We start from the raw sequence: 21,443 nt of genomic DNA, 5'->3' as shown, positions 1-21,443 counted from the left end.
AAAATATGCCTTAAATTAGCAGCAAGTACTCGATCCTGCCTGTAATGGGCATTTAAGTCCAGTTCTTAGCAGTGAGCTACAGGGAGATGTCATCAAATACAGAATTTACTTGTATTAGGAAAAAGTTTCATGTAAACACAGGAGACAAGGTTTCTATCAGCCTGTTTATTCTTCTGACAGCCTAAGCATTGTGATTTGATCTTTTAAGGTATCAGCACCAAGGACTGCATTCGATTTTTACTTAGTTTTCATGATTTACATATTGTCTTAACTGCTTCATGCTCAAAATAGTTTATTTTGTTTCACAAGTCATGAGCACATCTACAGCCTTGCAAACTGCATCTCAAACATGGCTTATGTATGTCCAAAGAATGGAAAGAGAGTATAAGTAAAACAAGCAACAGCTTAAGAGCATGTAACAACTTGACCACGTAAAATATCCCTTATGTTTCATTAAAAGTATGCTCCCATCGTGATAGCCGTATTTGCAGGGATTTCTTATCAGATACTTTCCCATACTTTGCTTTTTGTTCCCACTCCAGAATGCTCATTACTTCAGTGCTAGAAAAATCAAAAATATCACATAATACATGTGCCATAAAGACACATATACAAGAATACACATTTATTTGAGAACAAATGGTTCAGCTGGACTGTATTTGAAAGCCTCAGAACTATCATCCCAGTGAGTATTTAAAAGAATTTTTACCTGATGTACTTGAGATTTCCTCAGAAGTTTGGACAAATATCTTATATTTAGTAATTCTTACATTTTTGTTATAATTTTATATTACTATTTGAAGTTCTTACCTTCTGTTTCAGTGAGATTTAAACGCTGATGAAAATCCCTTATTGGCAAGTCCTGTAATCACAAAGCAAAACCAGTGAGATTCTATTAAGTGTTCCACAAAACATATTATGAGCCACTACTACACTTAAAGTACCAAACATAACATCTGCCTTACAAATTATCCCTGTACAGAAGTCATTGACATCTACTTGAAACAGCCTATAGAGAATGTATAGAAAAAACTGTTTATGCCACAAGCAAATCTACAGCCTTGAAAAACCACTGACCAAGCACACAACATTCACAGAAGGGAAGCTGCAACATGATTAAGTAAAGCAAGCAAGAAATGAATGCTTTCTGCATCAAAGCTTGCTTCTCTGGTGTTTTCCAGGCTCTTCATAGCTCAATATGACTTTATATAAGCAAACTTCAGAAATGAATATACAAATACAGACTAGTATCCACTAACCGCAGGCAAGGTTTGATTTTGAAACCAGTCATAGGGGAATGCAAAACTACGAGCTAAAGATAAACACTGGAGAATCCAGAGTGTCACTCTGAATACAACACAGGTGTCTGCAGTACTTACTCCTGTCCTGCAGGAGCAGCCAGGGCTCACTGAAAAGGCTCTTTGTCCCACCACAGAGCATTCAGAAGGATGGCTCACTTCTTTGGGATGGCGGGGGGTGTAAACCGGGTTCCTTAAAAGATGGTTTAGGCGTCCATGAGTTCCGTTGTTTGGGGCTGGTTTCAAATTAAGTAAATCTATGAAAGAATTTAAGTGATATTAATAGGATGAGAAATATAGTAATACATTGCTGTTTGTATTGCGATTACAAGTATGGGTGAGTCAATAAAGCTGCACTGCTTGGTGCTCATAACACCCAAAAGGGAAAGCAATGTAGCCCCTTTAAAAGGAAGCACAGATGTTCGTAACTAGGGCTCAGGATGGTATTAGTCTGCTTGTAAAGAGAGACAGAACAAGCACAAAAACATGACAGAGGCTTACATTTGAGGGGACATGAACTTGCAGCATCTAAAATTGCGGTTGAGGACAGAATGGGAATCTCAAACACAGACGCTAGTGACTACGCAACATTGAAGCTCTGGGGAATAAGTTTGGGGGCATTTTTTTTTTAAATCATCTGGAAATCAGATACATAAGCTTTAGCTAATAAGCATCACTAAAGGGTAAAGCCATAAAAGAACCTAGACAGAACATAGGCTTCTGCTTGTCACATAAGTCTAAAATGTTAAGCTTCAAAATTCCAAAAGCAGTCTAACCACAAAAACATTCCTACTCCACAAACACCTAAATATCTGCCATTAAAGTAACTCAAACAACTAAAAGCTGCCTACCATCAATGCTCAGAGACACTTCAGTCACCTTCAAAACACTGAATAGATCAAGCCCCATTTCATGCTTAATCCTGGCTACCATTCATCGGTTTGTCATTCTTCCACTTAACTCATACTGAATCTATGAAATAAGATGTTTTCAAAACACAGCAAGTGATGAGACACACTTGTATCCAAAAGCTTGGTGTCCAGATCACTCACCTAGAAGACAATAGTTAGAGCTGAACTTCCTTTCCTACATGGAAGATAAAGCTGTTTTGCTTTGGAAAGAAGAATAAAACAACCTTTCTAAACCTAGCAGTTCCTCCTCCAACAAATATATCACAAAAGCAGTGAAAAAACAAATCAGAACTAGTCCCGGAACTCAGGTCCCCACTTCAACAGCTAAATTGCATGTTATGTTCCTATTATTTTAAGTGGAATATCCAGAAATTCACAACACCCCAGAAATCCCTAAGCCCGGCAATTTGAATGCCTTGGAAAACAGGAGATGAAATTCCCAAATTCAGACAGGAGAGTTAGTTGTACATATTTGGTGCCCATACTTTAAGTGCTGAGATGTTGGACAAATGGGAGACAGTATCTCTTCTCCAGCTGCTCTTTGCAAGAAGGTGCAGTCGGACACCTCAATGATAAATGCTGGAGCTCAAAACAAGTGAAAGAAGATGCCAGAAGGCACCCAAGCCCTGGGCAAGGAAAAGGTTGAGTAATTCACCTCACTTCATTTTCTATCTGAAAGTTAATGTGTTGGCTTTTGCACAATCCTTTACTTCTATATCTTTCCATACAGGACAGAGGAAACCTAGACCTCAATGACTGCGCTTAAAACATCTGATCGGTCACTGAACTTGCTTCACTGAGATACCAGTAAGGACTCTACCCTTCCCATGCAGCAAACACAGAACAGATCAGGGGAACAACAGGGTGATTCAAGATGAGCCATGACATAAGACAACAAAGCATATAAGCCTGCAAGAGACATGCTTCCTGACAATGGCCTGTTCTCCATACCAGCAAAGAATTTAAACACATGGTTTAAATGTGGTATACCTGAACATCGCCACTGATCTCAAACATGTGCAGTGCTCCTGTTAAGACTTTTCTGGATCAAACCCTTTGGTAACACTTTGCCTCTCACAGATGCAGATGTTAGAGCAAGTATAGGTCCTGGCAAGGGAGAGAAGCAGGCAGGAAATAATGGAAAACAGGTGAAGAACTCAAGCAGAACAAATAACCAGAAAGAGGTAGAACTAGCAATAGATTTCTGGAGAAACCATTAAATACTGAATGAAGAAGGGATAAAGGAAAAAGGAGTCACAGTAACATTGTGTTTGAAAGAGAGAAAAAGGGCCACAAGGACTGCTCTAACGGAGGGTACTGTACAGTGTCAGAAAATAAAGTGAACAATATCTGTATGGAGCAGGCTGTGATCCTCAGATACAGAAACTGATATGGAACTGAAAACAACTGAATTCTAGAGTCACACCACAGAGGGGTGAGAAACAGGAAACCTAACTATTGCAGAGACAACTCTAGAGTGAGACTCCAAAGCAATGGGATTACAGACTAACAAGACAGTTACAGTCCGTTAAAAGACCAAAAACTCTTTTTTTGGTATTTCAGACATCTGTTGAGAATGGACAGGGAAACAGCCAAATCTAGTATTAAGAGACAATACATAAATTAAAAAAGTGACACGTACAATGATGAATTTGGGAGGAGGTTTATTATAAGAATCAAGTAAATAAACAACCAAATCTAAATATTATCTGAATTACAAACATATTTATGTCAAGTAACTAAGATTAAAAATATGATAAATGAAAACAACAACTAAGAAAACACACGACAAAATACAAGAGATTGTTCAAGTGCATGAAAAGCAGAGGTGGTAACTGACTTGACTTTCTGGAAATGAGGTGCCCGGCAGCCGCACCTATATCCATTACTATGCTTTTCTTTATTGTTCTGCCCGAATAAGGTCAACTGAGCGATTAATCTGATAAAGCCACTAGTCAGACACAAGAGAGAAATATCCCTTCTTCTTGACAGTAGAGAGGTTGTGAAATAGTCAGTTTTAGTTGTGGTGAGTCAAAGCAGCAGCTCTGGAGCAGCCAGAGGAACACACAGAGTGACCAGTGGAAAGGAGAAATACAATGTGGACTGACCAGTAGATCCTAAACAGCTGTTAGTTTACAAGACAGACTTTTCTCAGGGGAAAAACAAACCAAAACAAACAAACCAAAACAAACAAACCAAAACAAACAAACCAAAACAAACAAACCAAAACAAACAAACCCCGCCGTTTTAATTTGTGAAAATCAGCAGCAAGTCTTAGAGACAAATTTCTAAGGACACTTAAACTGTTACTAGACTATTTACAACACCTGAAAATATTATATTTTGCTGCACAAAAATGACCCCCATCAGTTGTACTTACCACACATTAAATTATATACTTCAATGTTTTCAAATGGATCAACTTGAGTACGAAACTTGAATCCTGGTCCAAAGCCAATAAAGATAGCCTAGGATTTACAGAGAAAAGTAAAGTGGACATCTATTTAAGACAAGTTGAAATGGAAAATATCTTTATTCTCAGAGGGCATTTTCTTCCAAGAATTTAATCTTTACCAACATAGTATGGATCAAGTCAAAAGCATGTTTTTTCTTAAAAAAAAAAAAGAAAAAAAAAAAAGGTATATGTACAAGAATAATTTTAAAAGTAGTAAAAGAGTCTTAAGAAACTAAATCCTGTCTTATTATTGCCTTTAAAAATTTGTCTTTAGACATTTATGAAGTCCCTTGCTCTTCTCTGCTTTTTAAGGAGTTAAATTCATTTTCTTAAGAGATTTAATGGCAATGTTGAGCCAAAATAACCATCACATTTCATGCCCTGAAAACAATTTGGAAGCTTTTGATTTAAGGCTATAAAACCAGCCATTGGTAGCAATGTTTTAAATGGCTGAAGCAATGGCACGATCATAGTCTTTTGTGCCTGGTTTGCAGCTGTTCTCCTTGTACCACTTCCTGAGCTCTACCTGCACAAGCCATTGTGTAGCCATACTGTGAAACTGATCCAGCAATGCAGCAAGCTCCAAAAAAACAAAAAACAACCCCCAAAAAACCCCAAACAAACAAACAAAAAAATCACACACACACACAAAAAAACCCACAAACAAAAACCAACAAAAAACAAACCAGCCAACAAAACAAAACCCAACACATACACAACAAGCCAAGCACCACCTTTTTTCCTGCTTGCTCTTTTCCTTCTGGTTCAGTTGCCTGACCTACTTAACACTGCAGCAACGCAAAGCTTACACTAACCTAGAATGGGGGTTGTTGCAGGAGTAAGAACAAGGAGTCAAGGGCAGCAAATGCTTAAACTTAACTGCTGCCAAAAAAAAATCGTTTTTAAACTTATGCTGAGATATTCAGCTTATTTTTAATGAAGTGAAACAGACTGCACCCATCCATAGTATCAAGATACTGAATGAGTGATGGATGCTTCACACTCTGTAACATCTTCCTGGGTAAGATCTCAAAGCTCTTTGCAAACAACATAACTGTCTCAGATTTCATAGCTGTGTGGCAAAAAATAGAGGCTAAAAAGTCAACTTTAATTTCTTTTTTTTGAGATTAAAGCATAACACAGGCTGTCATTCTGCAATTGTTGATACTAAAATCTGTAAACTAATTATGTACTCAACAAGCCTAATTTGAACCACATGAGGCAGGAACATGCTACCTTTCTTTTCTGTTGAACAAGGTAATTACAGAGCATTAAATTCATGCTGCTATAAAGTTAGCCACAAAAGGATAAATTATATCTGTTACAAAACCAATTAGGGATGCTACTGACAATTCCAAATCTGGCAAAAAGTTTGAACAGAGTCAACCTACTGAAAAAAAAAAAAAATTATAGAGTCAAACTGTAGCAGAAAGAGAATATCCTAAGTGGGCATTTGGCATTGCGTGGCCTTGCTGGTTGTAACACCTTTCTAGGTACCCTATCAACAGGTTTTCCATTGTCATATTGGGGAAAAAGAGTACGCCTGGAAAGGTAAACCAATACAAAATTAACACAGTTTTTGGTTAACATGTTTTAAGAAAGTTTGATGCCAACACTACATAATTCTACAAGACATTAAAAACAAGGTTTTTAAGAGAAATCTGTGCTTTACATGGACTATGTTGGTCTTTTCATAAAACGTGTTCTCAATAATTTTTTTAATTCATGGTTCTCTATAGGTGTGTTTACACATACTCACTGTAATAGTACCAAATACCTCACAACTGTTAGTGTATTTTATCCTGAAAAAAAACTTTTTGAAATGAAGAGTACTGCCTTTCATTTTATTGATAGTAGAAACTAAAGCAGACGATGGGTTAAGTAACTTTCCCAAATTAGATGGAGCTAACGATCTGATTTCATGTTTCCCTATGATTCCTTCACATTTCTCATTAAAGGGAAGAATTTCAGGATTCTCCTCATTATAAATATGACTGACATGCTCTCTCCTGAACAGACTAGCTCAGAACATTATAGAGGTGGGAAATCATTTAGTCAACTTTTGCAAAATATAATAAAAAATAATTATGCTGCTTCTAAGAGATACTTGTCTGACAACAGTCATTAGGTATTTCCTGTGGGGGAAGCTCCACAGACTTCTAGGGCAAACTTTTGTATTCATTAAAGGTAAGAAAAAAGAAGTTTTCTAATAGCCAAATAAACTCTTCTTTATTGCAGTTTAAGCCTGTTACTTCTGTTTGTAGGCAACCCAGAAAGCCAAGAATGAACTAGCCTTACAGACAATGGGCTGGCTGGCTAGGGAACAACGTTGCTTGCAAGGACCTGGGTGACACAGTGGACAGCAAGCTGAATATGAGCCAGCAGCACACCCTGGCAGCAAAGGTGGCCAACAGCATCCCATGTGCATAAAGAGCAGCTCAGCCAGCAGGCCAAGAGAAGGGATTGTCCCTCTCTACTCAGCTTTTCTTTAGGCCACATTGGGATACTGCTCCTCCAACATAAGAACGGCACCAAGGAATAATCATTAATTCAGCAAAGGACTCCATGGAGGTTGGGGGCTGAAGTTCTTGCCCTGTGAGGAAGAACAGGGCTTGTTCAGCACGGAGCAGAGACTGCTTCAGGTGGACCTAACAGCAGACCCCCAGGACCTGCAATGAGGTCACCAAGGAGAAAGAGCTGTGCTCTTGAGTGTTACACAGCACAAGGCAGAGAGACAACAGGCATAAACTGAAACAAGAAAGGTTCTGGCTGGCTATAAATAAAGGCATTTACACCATGAGGACAGTCAGGCAGTGGAACGGGTTGGTTAGAAGTTGTGGAGCCTCTGCCCTTGGCAGTTTCGAAGACACACTGCATAAAACCCTGAACAACCTGGTCTGATCTCACAGCTGACTCTGTTTCGAATTGGAAGTGGCACTAGAGAAATCTCAAGGTCCCTTACAAGCTGAATTCTCTTAAGATCCACAACTCCTGTATTCGAGGATTTGATAAGTTTTCTGTTTTCCTGCTTTTAATGTTACAGCAACAAAACTTGGCACAACTTTATACCCTTACAGCACAGTGAAATCTCTGGGGTAAGTCCTGTTGGGTTTTTGCCCAACTTTTACGACAATGGAATCCCACCCTGTGTGGGTTACCCAGCATGTTACAATAGCATTCCTACAAATGCTTGATTTCTCTAATTGCAGATGGAATAGTGTCATAGATCTTAAACAACTCTCAACACCTAGCAAACACAATATTCAGAAACATAAGGAGCTAAAAATAAGAGCTAACAGAAGTCTCACCTGCATACTGGGGAAGCGATTGTCTGAGCCATGGAATCCACCTATGCAGGTTTTAATCTCAAGTGGTTTCCTATTAGAAATTCACAGTTTATATAACTCACACTTTACAAATCATATCAGCATAAAATACATTCAGACATTCTTAGAGGCTTGTCCATAGGTAACAGAAAGTCTTAAGCTCTGGAAGAGAATGCCTTTAAATCAGAATAATAGTTTTCTCTGCAAATGTTGTCCTTTTGCAATTCTCAAGTGTACAGAGTTAAAGTCAAATATCAGATGATGTATGAACAAAATGTATGTTCTCAGGTCAACAGATTCTCACTGCACTGTCATTTGAGTAACAGAACTTTACAGTACTCTGTGTAAGTAGGTTCTTGAGATGTGTTGTTTGGGGTTTTTTTTTAATAAGAACACAAATTAATTTAGAGCATTCAGCTGGGCATCTTACAGTCTAATAAAAACAAATATCCAACATATGCCAGGTCCATACGTATTATTTAAATGTATACAGTTCTAGTAACCCAAACCCTATTTGCATGACTTGCATATGTTTATGGTGTTATACAACAGGACTTACTGAATACATGGACTGAAAAACTCTTTGATGATGAAAGCCCTGGAGTATCACAGACCTGTTCAAAATCATATTATGAGAACAAATGCCATTATTCTGGGAGTTTTAAATTCACTGGTCAGAACATGTAAGGTAATTAACAATAGTGGGCCCAGTAAGTTCAATATACACCAGTGGATTGTTCACAAGACTGAGGCAACTGAGTAGTTATGCGCATGCTTAGCTTTCATGACTCACTGGAAATTCGTAAAGCATGGCAAGATGTGCTCAAGTAGCTGACAAAGGGGACCTTAGTTTCTAACATTTGTGTCACAACACCTGCCACCACCTGCATAGTCAGCAGGGAGAGTACCTATAGCTGCCAGTTTAGAATTGAACCTCCTTAGGCCAGCAAAAACTGTAGAGAAAAGCACATTTTGTTTCTTTGCACTGTCCTTTTGCTATGACAAACAATAATACCAGGCTTCAATAGCTACCACTGAACTCTAAGCAACTGGGAGAGAAAAGCTATGAGAAAAGAAGTTATTTGCTGTTTAGCAAGTACTGAAAACTGAAACTTACCTAGCAAGCTGCCACTGGGACTCTAAATAAAAGTGCAATGGTTCAATCCGGTCGTTATAGGAATAATGGAAACGCTTGGGTAGCAGATGTTTCATGTAAGCTTTGAAAGGCTGATTCGGTTCTATGCACTGAAATGTTTAAATTACAAGATAAAAGGTACATTTCACCAAGATTTTGCATATGTCATGCACAGTTCTTAAAAAGTACTTCAATTGCAAAGGGTCAGCAATAGCTTCCACTAAGAACAATGGGACTCCATCAGGCTTGGAGTCATCTGGTCTGGGACATAAATATTCATAACCATTTAAATAACAAATACTGAGTGGGTTTGCATTCAGTAGTTATTCAAAGAATATTTATATTAGATTATGGACATAACTTACTCCTTTTTTTCCCCCCCCTTACAGCCTACAATTGTACAGACCCAAACAGCACTGCTTAAAATTAATAAAGAATTACACTGAGATATGAACATGGTGATACATGGTAGGAATGCAATAATTCTACAGGTCTGTAACAAAGAAAGTAACAGACATTCAAAGAGTGGTCACTTGGGGAACAAATAGATTTTTCCCACCAACTAAGATCCATTAATGATTTAAAGAAAACAAACAAACAAAACCAAAACCAAAAAACCCCTCTACTGTAATACTGGAATATTTGAATAGTGAAGTCATCTATACAAACAGCACAGTTCTGACCGACAGCGATGTCTGCACAACTGAGAGGCAAACAGACTGTGGTACAGGGATGAGAACAAAAGCCAGGTATGGAGCACAGAAGTGCATTCCTTAGGTTATTCTTTTTGGTCACTTCTAGCTTTTCTCAAAGCTGTTCATCAAAAAGGTGTGAACAAGAAAATCTTATGCTTGTCCAGAAAACAGAGCTGAGCTTTACACTGACTTGGCCCTTAGCCAGCATGGTCCAGATAGACAAGCTCTCTAGTTTGAACAGTAACATGATCCAGTACTAGGTAAGAGTCAGTGAAAAGAAATTAACACAAAACCTTAGTTAATGCACAACCACAGATATCCATATGACACCTTCCCTTCCCCTGTGTGGAACTGCTTTTGTTGTTGTTGTTGACTGTATAGATTACAGAAGGTCAGTGATTCAAAGTCCAGATGCTATGTAAGTAGCTCAGCAAACATCTGATGCTATAAAATACCTATAAATGTCAGCAGAAATTAAACTAGAACAAGATATAAGACAGCACTTACTGTGAGGTTTCTGACAACACCTTCATAATTAACTGGAAGAATCATATGTAAGAATTAGTCACCTAAGTTAAAAAAAGAAACAGATGTAAAACGAAAGCATTCCCATCATGTAATATAATTAGCTTAGTTTAAAAAAAAAAAAAATTCTGGATAGAAGAAATTGTTTTTCCAGAATGAAAACTATAAGGAGCAAAACAATCATTAAACTGTAATGCTATTGCTTTTATGAAATTTTATTTCAGTCTCTCCTCCCCTTGCTTACTTATTTACAGCTTTAAAATTTTAAACTATATTACCACAGTTAGAAAAATAATCTGAGAAGTAAGTTTTTACAAAAGAGGCAACTAAACGCTATACTTATCAAGCTGGATTTTTTCCTGCTTGCTAATAAACTTACAAGGAAAAAGAAACAAATGCAGCTATCAGGACAGCCGATTTATCTGGCAAGCATCCCTTAGAAAGACTGCCAAGTGCAAGCTGGCTAAGATTTCAGATGCTTAGACTCAAGCCAAAAGGGACCATTACATCATTTAGTCTGACATTTTGTATAACACAGGCCCATTACATTTCACACAGTTACTCTGCCTTGAGTCCAATACCCAAAGTTTGACTAAAATAAGTAAAGGATTACGCTGGCAGGGGAACCATTAATAATTCCTGCACCTGTACATGCAGTGCTACAAAGAAAGGCGTGCTATTTCATGAAAACTGTGTACGTGTCAAAAGTAGGAGATACTCTGCGTTTCTTCTTCCTGAACTTGTTTCTCCAGGGAGAACCTGGACCTGCATTTGACTCTCATGTTCCCCAAGGAAACATTTAACACAGTTTAGAATAGCATCAAACAATGAAGTAAACAGGACTTAAAGTCACTGAGGTTGAGGCCTGCAAGTTTTAAAGGGCATGGAGAACAATAATCTATATAGGGGGGAAAAGAAAAAAAAAAGGAAAAAAAAAACCCACACACCGCAAACAACAACTACTATGAAACATGAAGGAAACACCTGCATTCAACACCAAAAAGTGCCAGAAACTGCAGGCATTCAATGTCCACCTAAAATGAGACTAGATAATAAGTCAAAGTTTAAACTTTGTAAGCATTCATTGATTTTTTTTTACTCAGGTTTATTACCTTATTTGTTTGGTTTTTACTACTTTGTTTGCAGTTTACTCAACTGCTGTCAGGCCATTGGGCCATTCTTTAACAACTAGGAAATACAATACTCATAAAATAGTATGTAAAAGATAGTAATAATCTAACATTCCTTCAAGAGAGGTAAATCCAGAAATTAGGTGAGAAATGAGTGAGGGATTTGAGGGCTTGAGCACCAAAGATCTGATTCAAAGGAATGCCATTCACAAGGCAAGAACATTTGCAGTTAGTCACTCTGAGGCAGCCCACAAAAGCAATCTGTAGGATTAAAATACACTTTCAGACCTGCGAAATCAAATATCTAAAAACACAGGTGCACTACTCAGTATTTCCTCTTCATTATTATCCAGGTTGTCCCTAGTTGACCCTCACTCAAGTTTACCAATGGAATATTTGGATCCCAAGTTTGTATTCATAAGTACAAAAGCATATAACTGAGTAACAAAAATTAGTTTGGCAATTACATACAAGAGAAATACTCATCTGGAACATTATTAGGTCTTAGGCGAGCTGCAGGACCAGGTACTAGTGTGAACCCTTGAACATCGTCCAGATAACTGTTCAGATATGCTGTTTTTCTGCAGCTCCCTGCTTCCATCCCTGCAAAAGGAAAAAAAATATATATGTATTTAAAAATGGGAGTATTAATGTTGAGTAGCCTTGCTGAGGAGACATGTAACTTAAGTTGTAGAAGTCAGAAGTGTAATTTCTTGGGTCTTTTTATCAGTAACTCCAAGACATCTGATCCAAGAAGATCACAATACTCATGTATGGAAGGAAACAAAAGATTATACAGAAACACACAGCCATTTCCTCAGCCTAGACACTCCAATTCCATAAACAGACAAGTTTTCTTCTCTGAAGGGAATGAAATCTCATGAGCCTAAGAACAGTTGTAATGGTCAGACCAAATATTCATTTAGCCCAATATCCTACCTAATAATGTTCAGCAACATGTCTAAAGAAATACCAAATAAGCACAGCAACTATGAACTGATCTTCCTCCCAGAGTTCCTTATCACTTTCCAGAAGTCAAGGGGATTTGAGTAGCATATAGCATTTGAACTCTTTCTTTTAATAATTCTTGACAGGTTTACCCTTCATTAATTTTATAATTATTTTTTAAACCTGTGTAGATATTCGGCTTGGATCATTTCTGGTGGCAATGAGTTCTGCAGCTCAATTTTGTGCTGCACAGAAGTGTTCTTATCTTTTGTTCATCAGGAAAAGAAGCAGGAAAAAAATAGTGGTAAAATACAGAACTTTTTACAGAAGTAATTCCAGAAACATAGAAAAGCTATTACAGAAATAAATTACGGATTCATATTCAGAGCCTTCTAATAGTAGACACGGAACTGATCACTGAAAGGAAGATTTGGTCTGTATTTTCACTTATTCAGCAATTTGCTAAATATTGCTGAGTAGCATAGTTAAAAGACATAATAAAATTAAACCTATTTATTTACAATTAACATTTTTTACTCTATTTCTTTTTATCAGCTGGTAATGATCACAAGAGGAGTTAAGAATAAAATATGAAAAATATTTAATCCCTCCCTATGTTCTCCACTTCTTCCCTCCCATAAAATAGTCTGATTCTCACCTACACTGATTATCTCTTACATCATCTTGATAATATAAAACAATTTCTAGCCACTAGCTGCTTCATTAACCTTGTCAGAAACGTGCAAGTATAAACTCAGAATATTACTTTATAAAAACAGCTCTTCAAAATCCCAATATATTTTATAATAATTGAATTTACCATGATCTGATATAAAAATAATGTTCAGGCATTTATGCAAGTTCATTTGCTTGAGACCATCCATCAGTATCCCTACTATGTTGTCCACTCTCTGTAACGCCACAATGACCTGCAGGACAAGAACAGGAATGTAAAGTAAGTGCTAATCACTTTAATTAAAAACAGAATTTATTTCTAGGGAAAGTGAATAAATTTAAACTGTAACAGCATATGCTATTAAAGAATAAGGCGCTCTCCTTATAGACCACTCAATTCTAGACACAGTCCAGACATAAATGGAAGGACACAAGAGACCTAAAATTGTGTGGTAACCCTCAAACTCATGACAGGAAGCACATATAGCACACACTAACAGGAGGAATTGTGAGGACAGGAGACTTAAAGCATTCTCAATACCCCATTACACCTGCTTTTTGCCTTTTCCTACTTCTGTTGTACACCCTTAAGATGCATGGAATTTATATCTACTGAGGATGGACTCAACAGGTACACCTATACTGCTAAATAAAACCAGGAGCCTACAGACTGCCCAGCACATGCACTGCTGAGAGCTAACTCCCTCTGCAGAAGACTAGCTATATCTACACTATACAACTCCAGGTGCCACTTTTTTCTGGGCCCCACACTGTCCCAAGACACAGCTACACATTTTTATGTTATTTCAGTTGAAGACCGTAAAAAAAAAAAAAAAAAAAAGAAAAAAAAAAAGACACACTCACATAGACCAAACACACCAACAGATTATAATCAGTGAGGCTGCTTTTAAAGTATTAAATTAAGGATGCCTGCTGCATTACCAGAGGCACAACCAAGGACAACAGGGAATGCCTAAGGGTGCAGATGCTGATGGGATAGTACCAGAGGTCTGAGGAAAACAGAGAAAACAAAGCCTGTAGGACTCTCCCTCAAAATATCTGTTGGGAGAGTCCCTGGAGCAAACTGCCCTTGACATTGTGACTGGATATTAGTCTCAGAACAAACTAGTTGAAAGGGACTGAAAAAGCCAAAGAACAAGCTACCAGTCTAGCACTGTTTGTGATCAGGGGTCTGGCATTCAAGCTCACTTGTGCAGGTGCAGCCACTGGGGGCTACTTTTGAATAGTTACTAAATAAACAAACAAACAACAACAACAACAACAACAACAAAAGTAATTTAAAATTCATTCTGTTACCTCATTGAACTACTTGTATAAGCTACCTTATACATAAGATGAATGGTCCTGGAGAGGCTCTGTACAACCCTCATGGTCTTTCTCTCCAGAACATTCCTGACACACAGATCCACTTATTATCCACAGAAAAGGATAATCAATTTACAAACACTTCCTATACTGCAGTTCCAATTAGTTGTCTCCTACTTCCCTGAGCACTTACATTCATCTTATAGAGTTCCTTACAGGACTAGGAACAGCTCACACCTCAAGAGAAACTGGTAAAAGCTTTTTACTGCTGCACCACTGAGGTTAAACACATAGTTATGATGCCTAGACTTCCTGATCATTTAAAACAGGAGAATTTTACAGGGTTCCTGAATTTCCAAGGGCTTTTTCCTTTGCATTTTTCACTTGGGTTTGTTAAAATGTAAAGCTATTTAGCACTTTTGAAAACAGAAGCAGTCCTAAAGAGTTTTATTTATATATTAGATACCTCACAGACTGTGATAGGGTGAACATGCCTTTCATGACTCTTTCCAAGAAGGCATAAAATCTAATTGCAGGGAGATAAGACCAATAGTCATCTCAAATTTGCACAGAGACTGGGGAAAAATGCATGACAATTATAACATGAATACTTAACCACCACTACAAAAACTTTGTTCTTGCTAAATTGAAATCACGTGAACTTTCTGACCTCCCTCACCCCAAATCAACACAAGGAATTAGCAGGAGCAGATAAAAATACATACAGGACATACCCAAACATGCCTCAGCAATTTAAAAGTTATCGAAATAAATAAAATAAAAATTGTGCTTAATAAATAGTCTGTTTGTTACATGCTTTGTAGCAATGTTAATTATGGATGGGCTGTCTACTGTTTTTGTTTTTTTTTTTTTTTCTAATAAGCACACTGAACATGGTCTTGGTTAATCTAACACAAATTATGGAAATTTATTATAGAGTCAGAGCAAAGCTTCATATTAAACAAAAAAAACAATAAACTATAAAACTACTTACTCCGCTGCTTACTGGTCCAAATCTATGGCCTGAGGAATCTGGTTCTTCTAAATACAGAGTGTAAAAGTGTGGTCTATATCAAACAGTACCAAAAATGTAATATTTTACATACACGTTAAGACAGTTTGAAGATATTATATTTCAACAACGGACATCATATATTAGAAACAACTCTGATATTCAGAGGAAGGCCACATTAAAGAGAAATAGAGAAACGTAACAACAAAACGGGTTTCAGTCACAGAAACAGGCTTCCATTAAATAATATTTTAATATTGCTAGAATAATGCATGAGATATTGTTTAAAACAGAAATCATATTTACAAAGCAATTAATTGTAATACCACTCAAACAGGAACTTATACTTGCAACTATATACCTACCTTTTATCTTCAGGTAACTGCAGCCAGCGAAGAACAGTCATCACCCTTTCTTCAAAGGGGATTGAGCTGTATCGGAACAACACAATATCAACCAGCCATGTATGTTCAACAGCTAAAAAATTTCAGTCACCCATTACAAAAATCAATGCATTTTAGCAGAGAAAACAGAATTCAACTGGATGCCATTAATGGCTGTTTAGCAGGATGCAAATTTATCCATGCTAATTGCCTCTGACTCCACAGGAGTTAATGGCCTGATCTAAAGCTCCCTTGAATATTGTCCCCATTGATTGCAATGTGATTAGAATAAAGCTCCCAGTACTGCTTGTGTTTATTATACAAAGAGAATAATTGGCTTCAGGGTGCAAAATCACATGCAGGTTTTCATTCCTGTATTATGTTTAGAAAAAGTAACAGTTTGGGCTTTTGGTTATTATTAATTTTTTAAATATTTGTTTAAACAGTGTGAATACAAGTTCTCATGTCGCAAAGTAGATGCTCTGTATCAATTACTGAAGTAGACCACCAACAAGCATGTTGACTTGTAACAACATGAGGTTTGTGCAAAGTTACTAATCCATCTACTCAACATAAGTAACAATATATAAGTTCTTAGGAAAAAAAAATAGGTAGTAATTCAAGAATCAGGATGTTAATTCTATATGAAGGGTATGGGAAGAAAAAAATGATCCTAGGAAGATAGAAATGAAAAGCCTGATTTCTTGGGTTAAATCTGTTTATCACCATCTCAAATATATGTAGAATTTTCATTAAGCAGAAAATGTTTAACTGCAGCAAAGAGCAATCACTGACTAAACTATGACTACCTTAATGTGAAATAGTTCAAAACTTCATAGAATCTTAGAATGGTTTGGGTTGGAAGGGACATTAAAGATCATCTAGCTCCAACACCCTGCTATGGGCAGGGACACCTTTCAACCTGACCAGGTTGCTCAGAGCCCCATCCAGCCTGGCCTTGAACACTCCCAGGGACGAGGCATCCACACTTCATTCGCAATGAAAATAATTTTACACTGGAACAATTTACAACAAAACAACAAAACACTTTAGTTTTTATGGACAATATCACATCAAGACCCGATCCATTCACTGCATGAGAGGTTTGGATTAAGTAACTCTAAAAACATCCACAAAACGTTTTTATAAATAGAAAAGCACAAAAGCTTCCAATCTAGGTGCTCTTAAATTTGCTTTTTACACATCTTTCCTGTAAAATGCTTCCTGAGGAATGACAACATGATTAGACCAAGAATCTATATTATACTGAAACATAGTCAATTGGATCCTAACTTTTTTTCATACTGTGTACAACTGTTTAGAAAAGCAGGAACAAAAATTATGCTTTCTCTGGCATCTGTTGCATTACAACAGTTAAAGTAAAATATTCACCCAAGACACAAGAGTTTACATACCTACTGTAATTTTCATACAGGTTTGGGAAGCTTCCATTAACTGCTACATCTGACCCAGGCCAAAAGAACGTACCCGCTTTCAGACCTTGGTACATAGCTGTTAGCCAAATCTGCAGAAGGAATATACAATTGCTGTAATTAGGGCAGGTCACCAAATTAGCTGAGTAACTGCCAGATCCACCACTATCTCCACCAGCTCCACACCCTTCAGCAAGATCAAAAACTAAAAACATTCAGAGGAGCACTCTGGACAGTCAATCTTGCAGTCATTGCTCTCTGCAGTCCAAATACACCTTGCAGCCCTATTCCTCATGGCAAATACTCGTATCCCTTCTTCTGCTACACCAGGGGGAGCCAGGATCAGGAACCAATAGCTCCCATGGATGAAGCAGTAACATAGTGGTAGAATCAGGGCTGAAATATCTCAAAAACAGTGAAGCAAGAAGATATGGGAATGTTCTGAGGACCTATGCCCCACACACTCTGAAATACAGGACCAAGACTTTGAGTAATTCTTCCAATCTTACTGCTGATCTTGAAATTTGAGGATTTCTGTCTGCCTTCTGTGTGTTCTCCTGCCTGACTTGTACACCACTTTCTTCTCTGTGACCTGTGAAGTCTACACTTGTGTTTTCTTTCCTCACACACACATCACACACACAAAAAACCACAAATACCACCAGTCCTCCCACATTACCAAATAGTTGCATCTGTTCCCCTGCTGTTCTTCAGGCTAGCCCTTACTCAAACTTTCCCCCATCTCTTCATTTTGATGACAGTCTCAGCAGATTTGCCATAGCTGTATGATTAAACTAAGACATTTTCTTTTAAAATCACATCCTTAGACCTAGCAGTAATTTGGGCAGAGTGCAATCATTTACCACTGATTATCACTAAAACTAACTGCTTTGTCCATTTCCTCAGAGAAGTTAACTGCAACCCCACTTCATATTAAAAAGAGAACAAAATCTGGAATCCCTAATAGTTATTTTAAGCTAATTTTATCTTTAGAGAAAATTCCATTTAAGTTTAATGAAGTCTGTTACATTTTATTTCATTTGTCACTTTGCAGCTCTAGTATTACAATTCCTAATCGTGATGAGTAATGCTTCATGGCTAATTTAGAAGTACCCTCTGTACTCTTTAAAAATCAATATGCACCCAAGTGATATTAAGTAACACAACAACAGGCTGATGTACATTCATGTATATTAATACTTACAGGCTGTCCTTGGTACCACTGTGGATTAAACTTCTCTTCACTTCTAAGGGTGAAAGATGCATTTCTTTTGGGGTCATACATCTTGTTATCAATTATACCGTGAGATTCAGGATACAGCCCCTGTAATTGAGAGCATACATGCTATAAAGAAAAAGAACCTTGTGACTACACAAACAGATGTCTATTAGACAAATATGCCCAGTGAATAATCTATATGTGGCTTCTACCCCACTAACATCTCAAGACCCAAACTTAACAACGTCACATACCATTACTAACAAGCTCTACCTTCCTATTCTTAATTGTTTCCCAGTGAACTTAAAAAAAAAAAAAAAAAAAAAATCAAAAAAATAAACCCAAAACACAGGCAAGCAGCTTGCTCTAGGATCAAACTGAAAGACATCCTATCAGTTCATGCATTTGTTGTACCTTTATTACCAATGACAAAGCAATTACCTATGCTGGACCTCCACCCCATGATCAAAAATGGGGGATTTCAAAGGAGAATTTCACATCTGGGGTGAAAGCTCAAGCTGAGGATAAGAAGTGCTCAGAGGCACCAGCCGTTAGGTAGTTTTAAGAGGCTGTGTGCTCTGCATTCAAGCAGACTAGTTCCTTTTTACATTAAAGGATATAACACCACCACCAATATGACCCAAATACTCTCACATGGATGCAGGTCATGATTATCACCTCTCAGTTGCATGTTCATTCATGGATATTTGTGAGGATTACCTGGTTAAACATCTCATTCCTGAACCTGTGCTCCTCACTTACCAAAAGTCCTAACAAACTGTGAAGATAAGAAAGAAGGTGCAGATCCTCAGGTATCTGATTGAATTTTAGTTGTGACATGATGAAGCTAAGAAGGATCTGCTGGATTCCAACCCTGCATTCAGTGTTGAAAATCTCCATTTTTCTTTCTCCTTCTATATGCAGGAGTTGATAAATTCACAAGATCAGCTTGGTGACATTCCTGTCCAGGTTTGGGTACAGTCCCTCACAGAGTCAACATCAATGCAATGTTCAAATCTTTCATTTCATACTCTTCTTTGCATCATGCCAAGCTACCTTAAAGAATTGGAACAGGGCTGGCAGTTTAAAGGAGTCAGGCTGCTCTCACTCCGAGAAAGTACTGCAATTCAGTGGAAATAATTATACAAACGAGGAGTTGTAAAGTGATGTGACCTTCCACCTACATGGGAATTCTTGCAGCTAGTCTTGGAAGAACTAGATTCCTTAGAGTAGATCTGACCACTTAGCTGTAGTGTTTTATAAAGACTGTTAATCTAAATTAGGTAAAGAGTATAATATATAAATTTCCATATTCTGAAGAAGAATCCTATTCTTTTAATAATCCATCAAATATATATTATCCCCTTGAAGACAACTTAATAATGAACAGTCTCTTTATTGGAAACATATAATATGTTTCCAATATAATATAATATAATATAATATAATACGAATTCTTACTGTGACAATGGAGTAATGATTGGGAAAGGTCTTTGAAGGATACACTGGTCTCATACTGGAAGTGTACGTTCCACATTTCTCTAGAGGGAGGAAGAAATGAAATCAGCAAAATTACAGTAATAAAAAAACCTTGCAAGTTTAAGTTATGAAGCCATGTACCTATTTTAAAGAGAAAAAATAAAATTCCAGAAAGATTTCATTCTTCAAAATTCTGGAGCTAATACTTCATATTTCCTCTCACATTCATTTACAAGCTAAAAAGCTACTAACAAAAATTTTAAATATTTCTAATGACTGAATTCAACAGTCACATGAACAAAACCTACAGTCCTTATGAAAAGCATGCATAGATAAGAATGAATAATCAAAGGAATCACTACCCTGCAAAGTTGCCTTGGTGCAAGGTAAGTGAAGTCTGCAGCTTGAGGCCAGCTAGCTACTTCACCCTGGGCGCTTCAAGAGGTGAAGCGGACACTGGCACCATGGTGCCCTGGCTCTCTCGATCACCTGTCAAACCATTGTTTATTATGCTTTTATTTTTTTTTAATAAAAGTAAGCTTTTATTCTAGGATGAATCTTAAAATTGTCTTCACCTTCACCTTGATAAAAACAATCATAGGTTTTTAAGGAGATTAGCAAGCAATATTTGCTAGTACAAAGGGTCAACTAGGCCAAAGCACTTAAGCAAATCTTACTTAGGCTAGGTGCCTAAATTTCCAGAAAAACATAAGGGCCCTGATTTTCAGAAGAAAAATTTAAAAAGGCACTTACAGAGCCCAAAGTAATGATCTTATAGAAAGACCACCTTTAGGCAGTCTTTGCTGACCCTCTGGGTCATTATTATATAATAAATAAAATAGAAATGAAAGGTATGATAACATTAGAAGCGTTGTGTTAAGTCATTTTGAACTCATTGGACTGGGGCTTTGGATTAGCTCAAACTTGATTATTTCAACTGAGATCTAACTGAGATAAAAAGAAGCCAAGCCAGAAAGACAAATCCTTTCAATTTACATAGACATCCTCTCCAACCATTTACATTCCATAGTAACAAATCATCTCTTGTGTCCTTTTTGCTCCTGCAACACACTTGACACATTTCAACCATTTCGAAATCTGTTGTTGAGGCTGTTTTTGCAAATGCTAGTTTTTAGTGGGAGGTAGGGAGGGACGCTGGGGTTTTTTGGCTTGTTTTTCAAGTAGGAGAAAAATACATTTAAACCTTGTTTTATCCAAAATCCTAGGGGGGTGGTTTGGGACTTTCCATAACAGTTATCTTTCTTCTTTTTGTCTTGTTGCCTTAGTTAAAGACAACTGAAGATGAAAGAAGGATTTATTTTAGAATTATGATATCAGAGCATAGAAGTACTTGAAAATGTTTCCTCTGAACCCCATACGTACGCATTATGACTATGCCTGGGTTCACTGAGAACTCATTCAGCTCCAGGCTGAATGGTCCACCTTTCAGCATGTAGCAGAGTGCATGCATGTGTGTATGGATGGATGGATGT

General features: G+C 37.3%; 1 protein-coding gene across 1 annotated transcript in view; it reads right to left on the bottom strand.

Moving 5' to 3' along the window:
• Window positions 1-21,443, bottom strand: part of ENPP1 (ectonucleotide pyrophosphatase/phosphodiesterase 1) — a gene marked incomplete at its 5' end in the record, with an annotated part of 56,248 nt that overhangs the window by 8,738 nt on the left and 26,067 nt on the right. Inside the window, 13 exons of the mRNA XM_080342975.1 lie at window positions 811-862; window positions 1,380-1,555; window positions 4,590-4,677; window positions 7,973-8,042; window positions 9,108-9,235; window positions 10,328-10,359; window positions 11,947-12,078; window positions 13,244-13,352; window positions 15,419-15,491; window positions 15,802-15,867; window positions 17,235-17,344; window positions 18,457-18,576; window positions 19,933-20,012. Of these exons, the coding sequence (XP_080199101.1) occupies window positions 811-862; window positions 1,380-1,555; window positions 4,590-4,677; window positions 7,973-8,042; window positions 9,108-9,235; window positions 10,328-10,359; window positions 11,947-12,078; window positions 13,244-13,352; window positions 15,419-15,491; window positions 15,802-15,867; window positions 17,235-17,344; window positions 18,457-18,576; window positions 19,933-20,012 (1,236 nt within the window). The remainder of the gene's footprint in view (window positions 1-810; window positions 863-1,379; window positions 1,556-4,589; window positions 4,678-7,972; window positions 8,043-9,107; window positions 9,236-10,327; window positions 10,360-11,946; window positions 12,079-13,243; window positions 13,353-15,418; window positions 15,492-15,801; window positions 15,868-17,234; window positions 17,345-18,456; window positions 18,577-19,932; window positions 20,013-21,443) is intronic.

This window comes from Nesoenas mayeri (genome assembly GCF_963082525.1).
Source record: "Nesoenas mayeri genome assembly, chromosome: 3".
Taxonomy (NCBI): domain Eukaryota; kingdom Metazoa; phylum Chordata; class Aves; order Columbiformes; family Columbidae; genus Nesoenas; species Nesoenas mayeri.
This window is presented reverse-complemented; position numbering and strand designations above follow the sequence as displayed.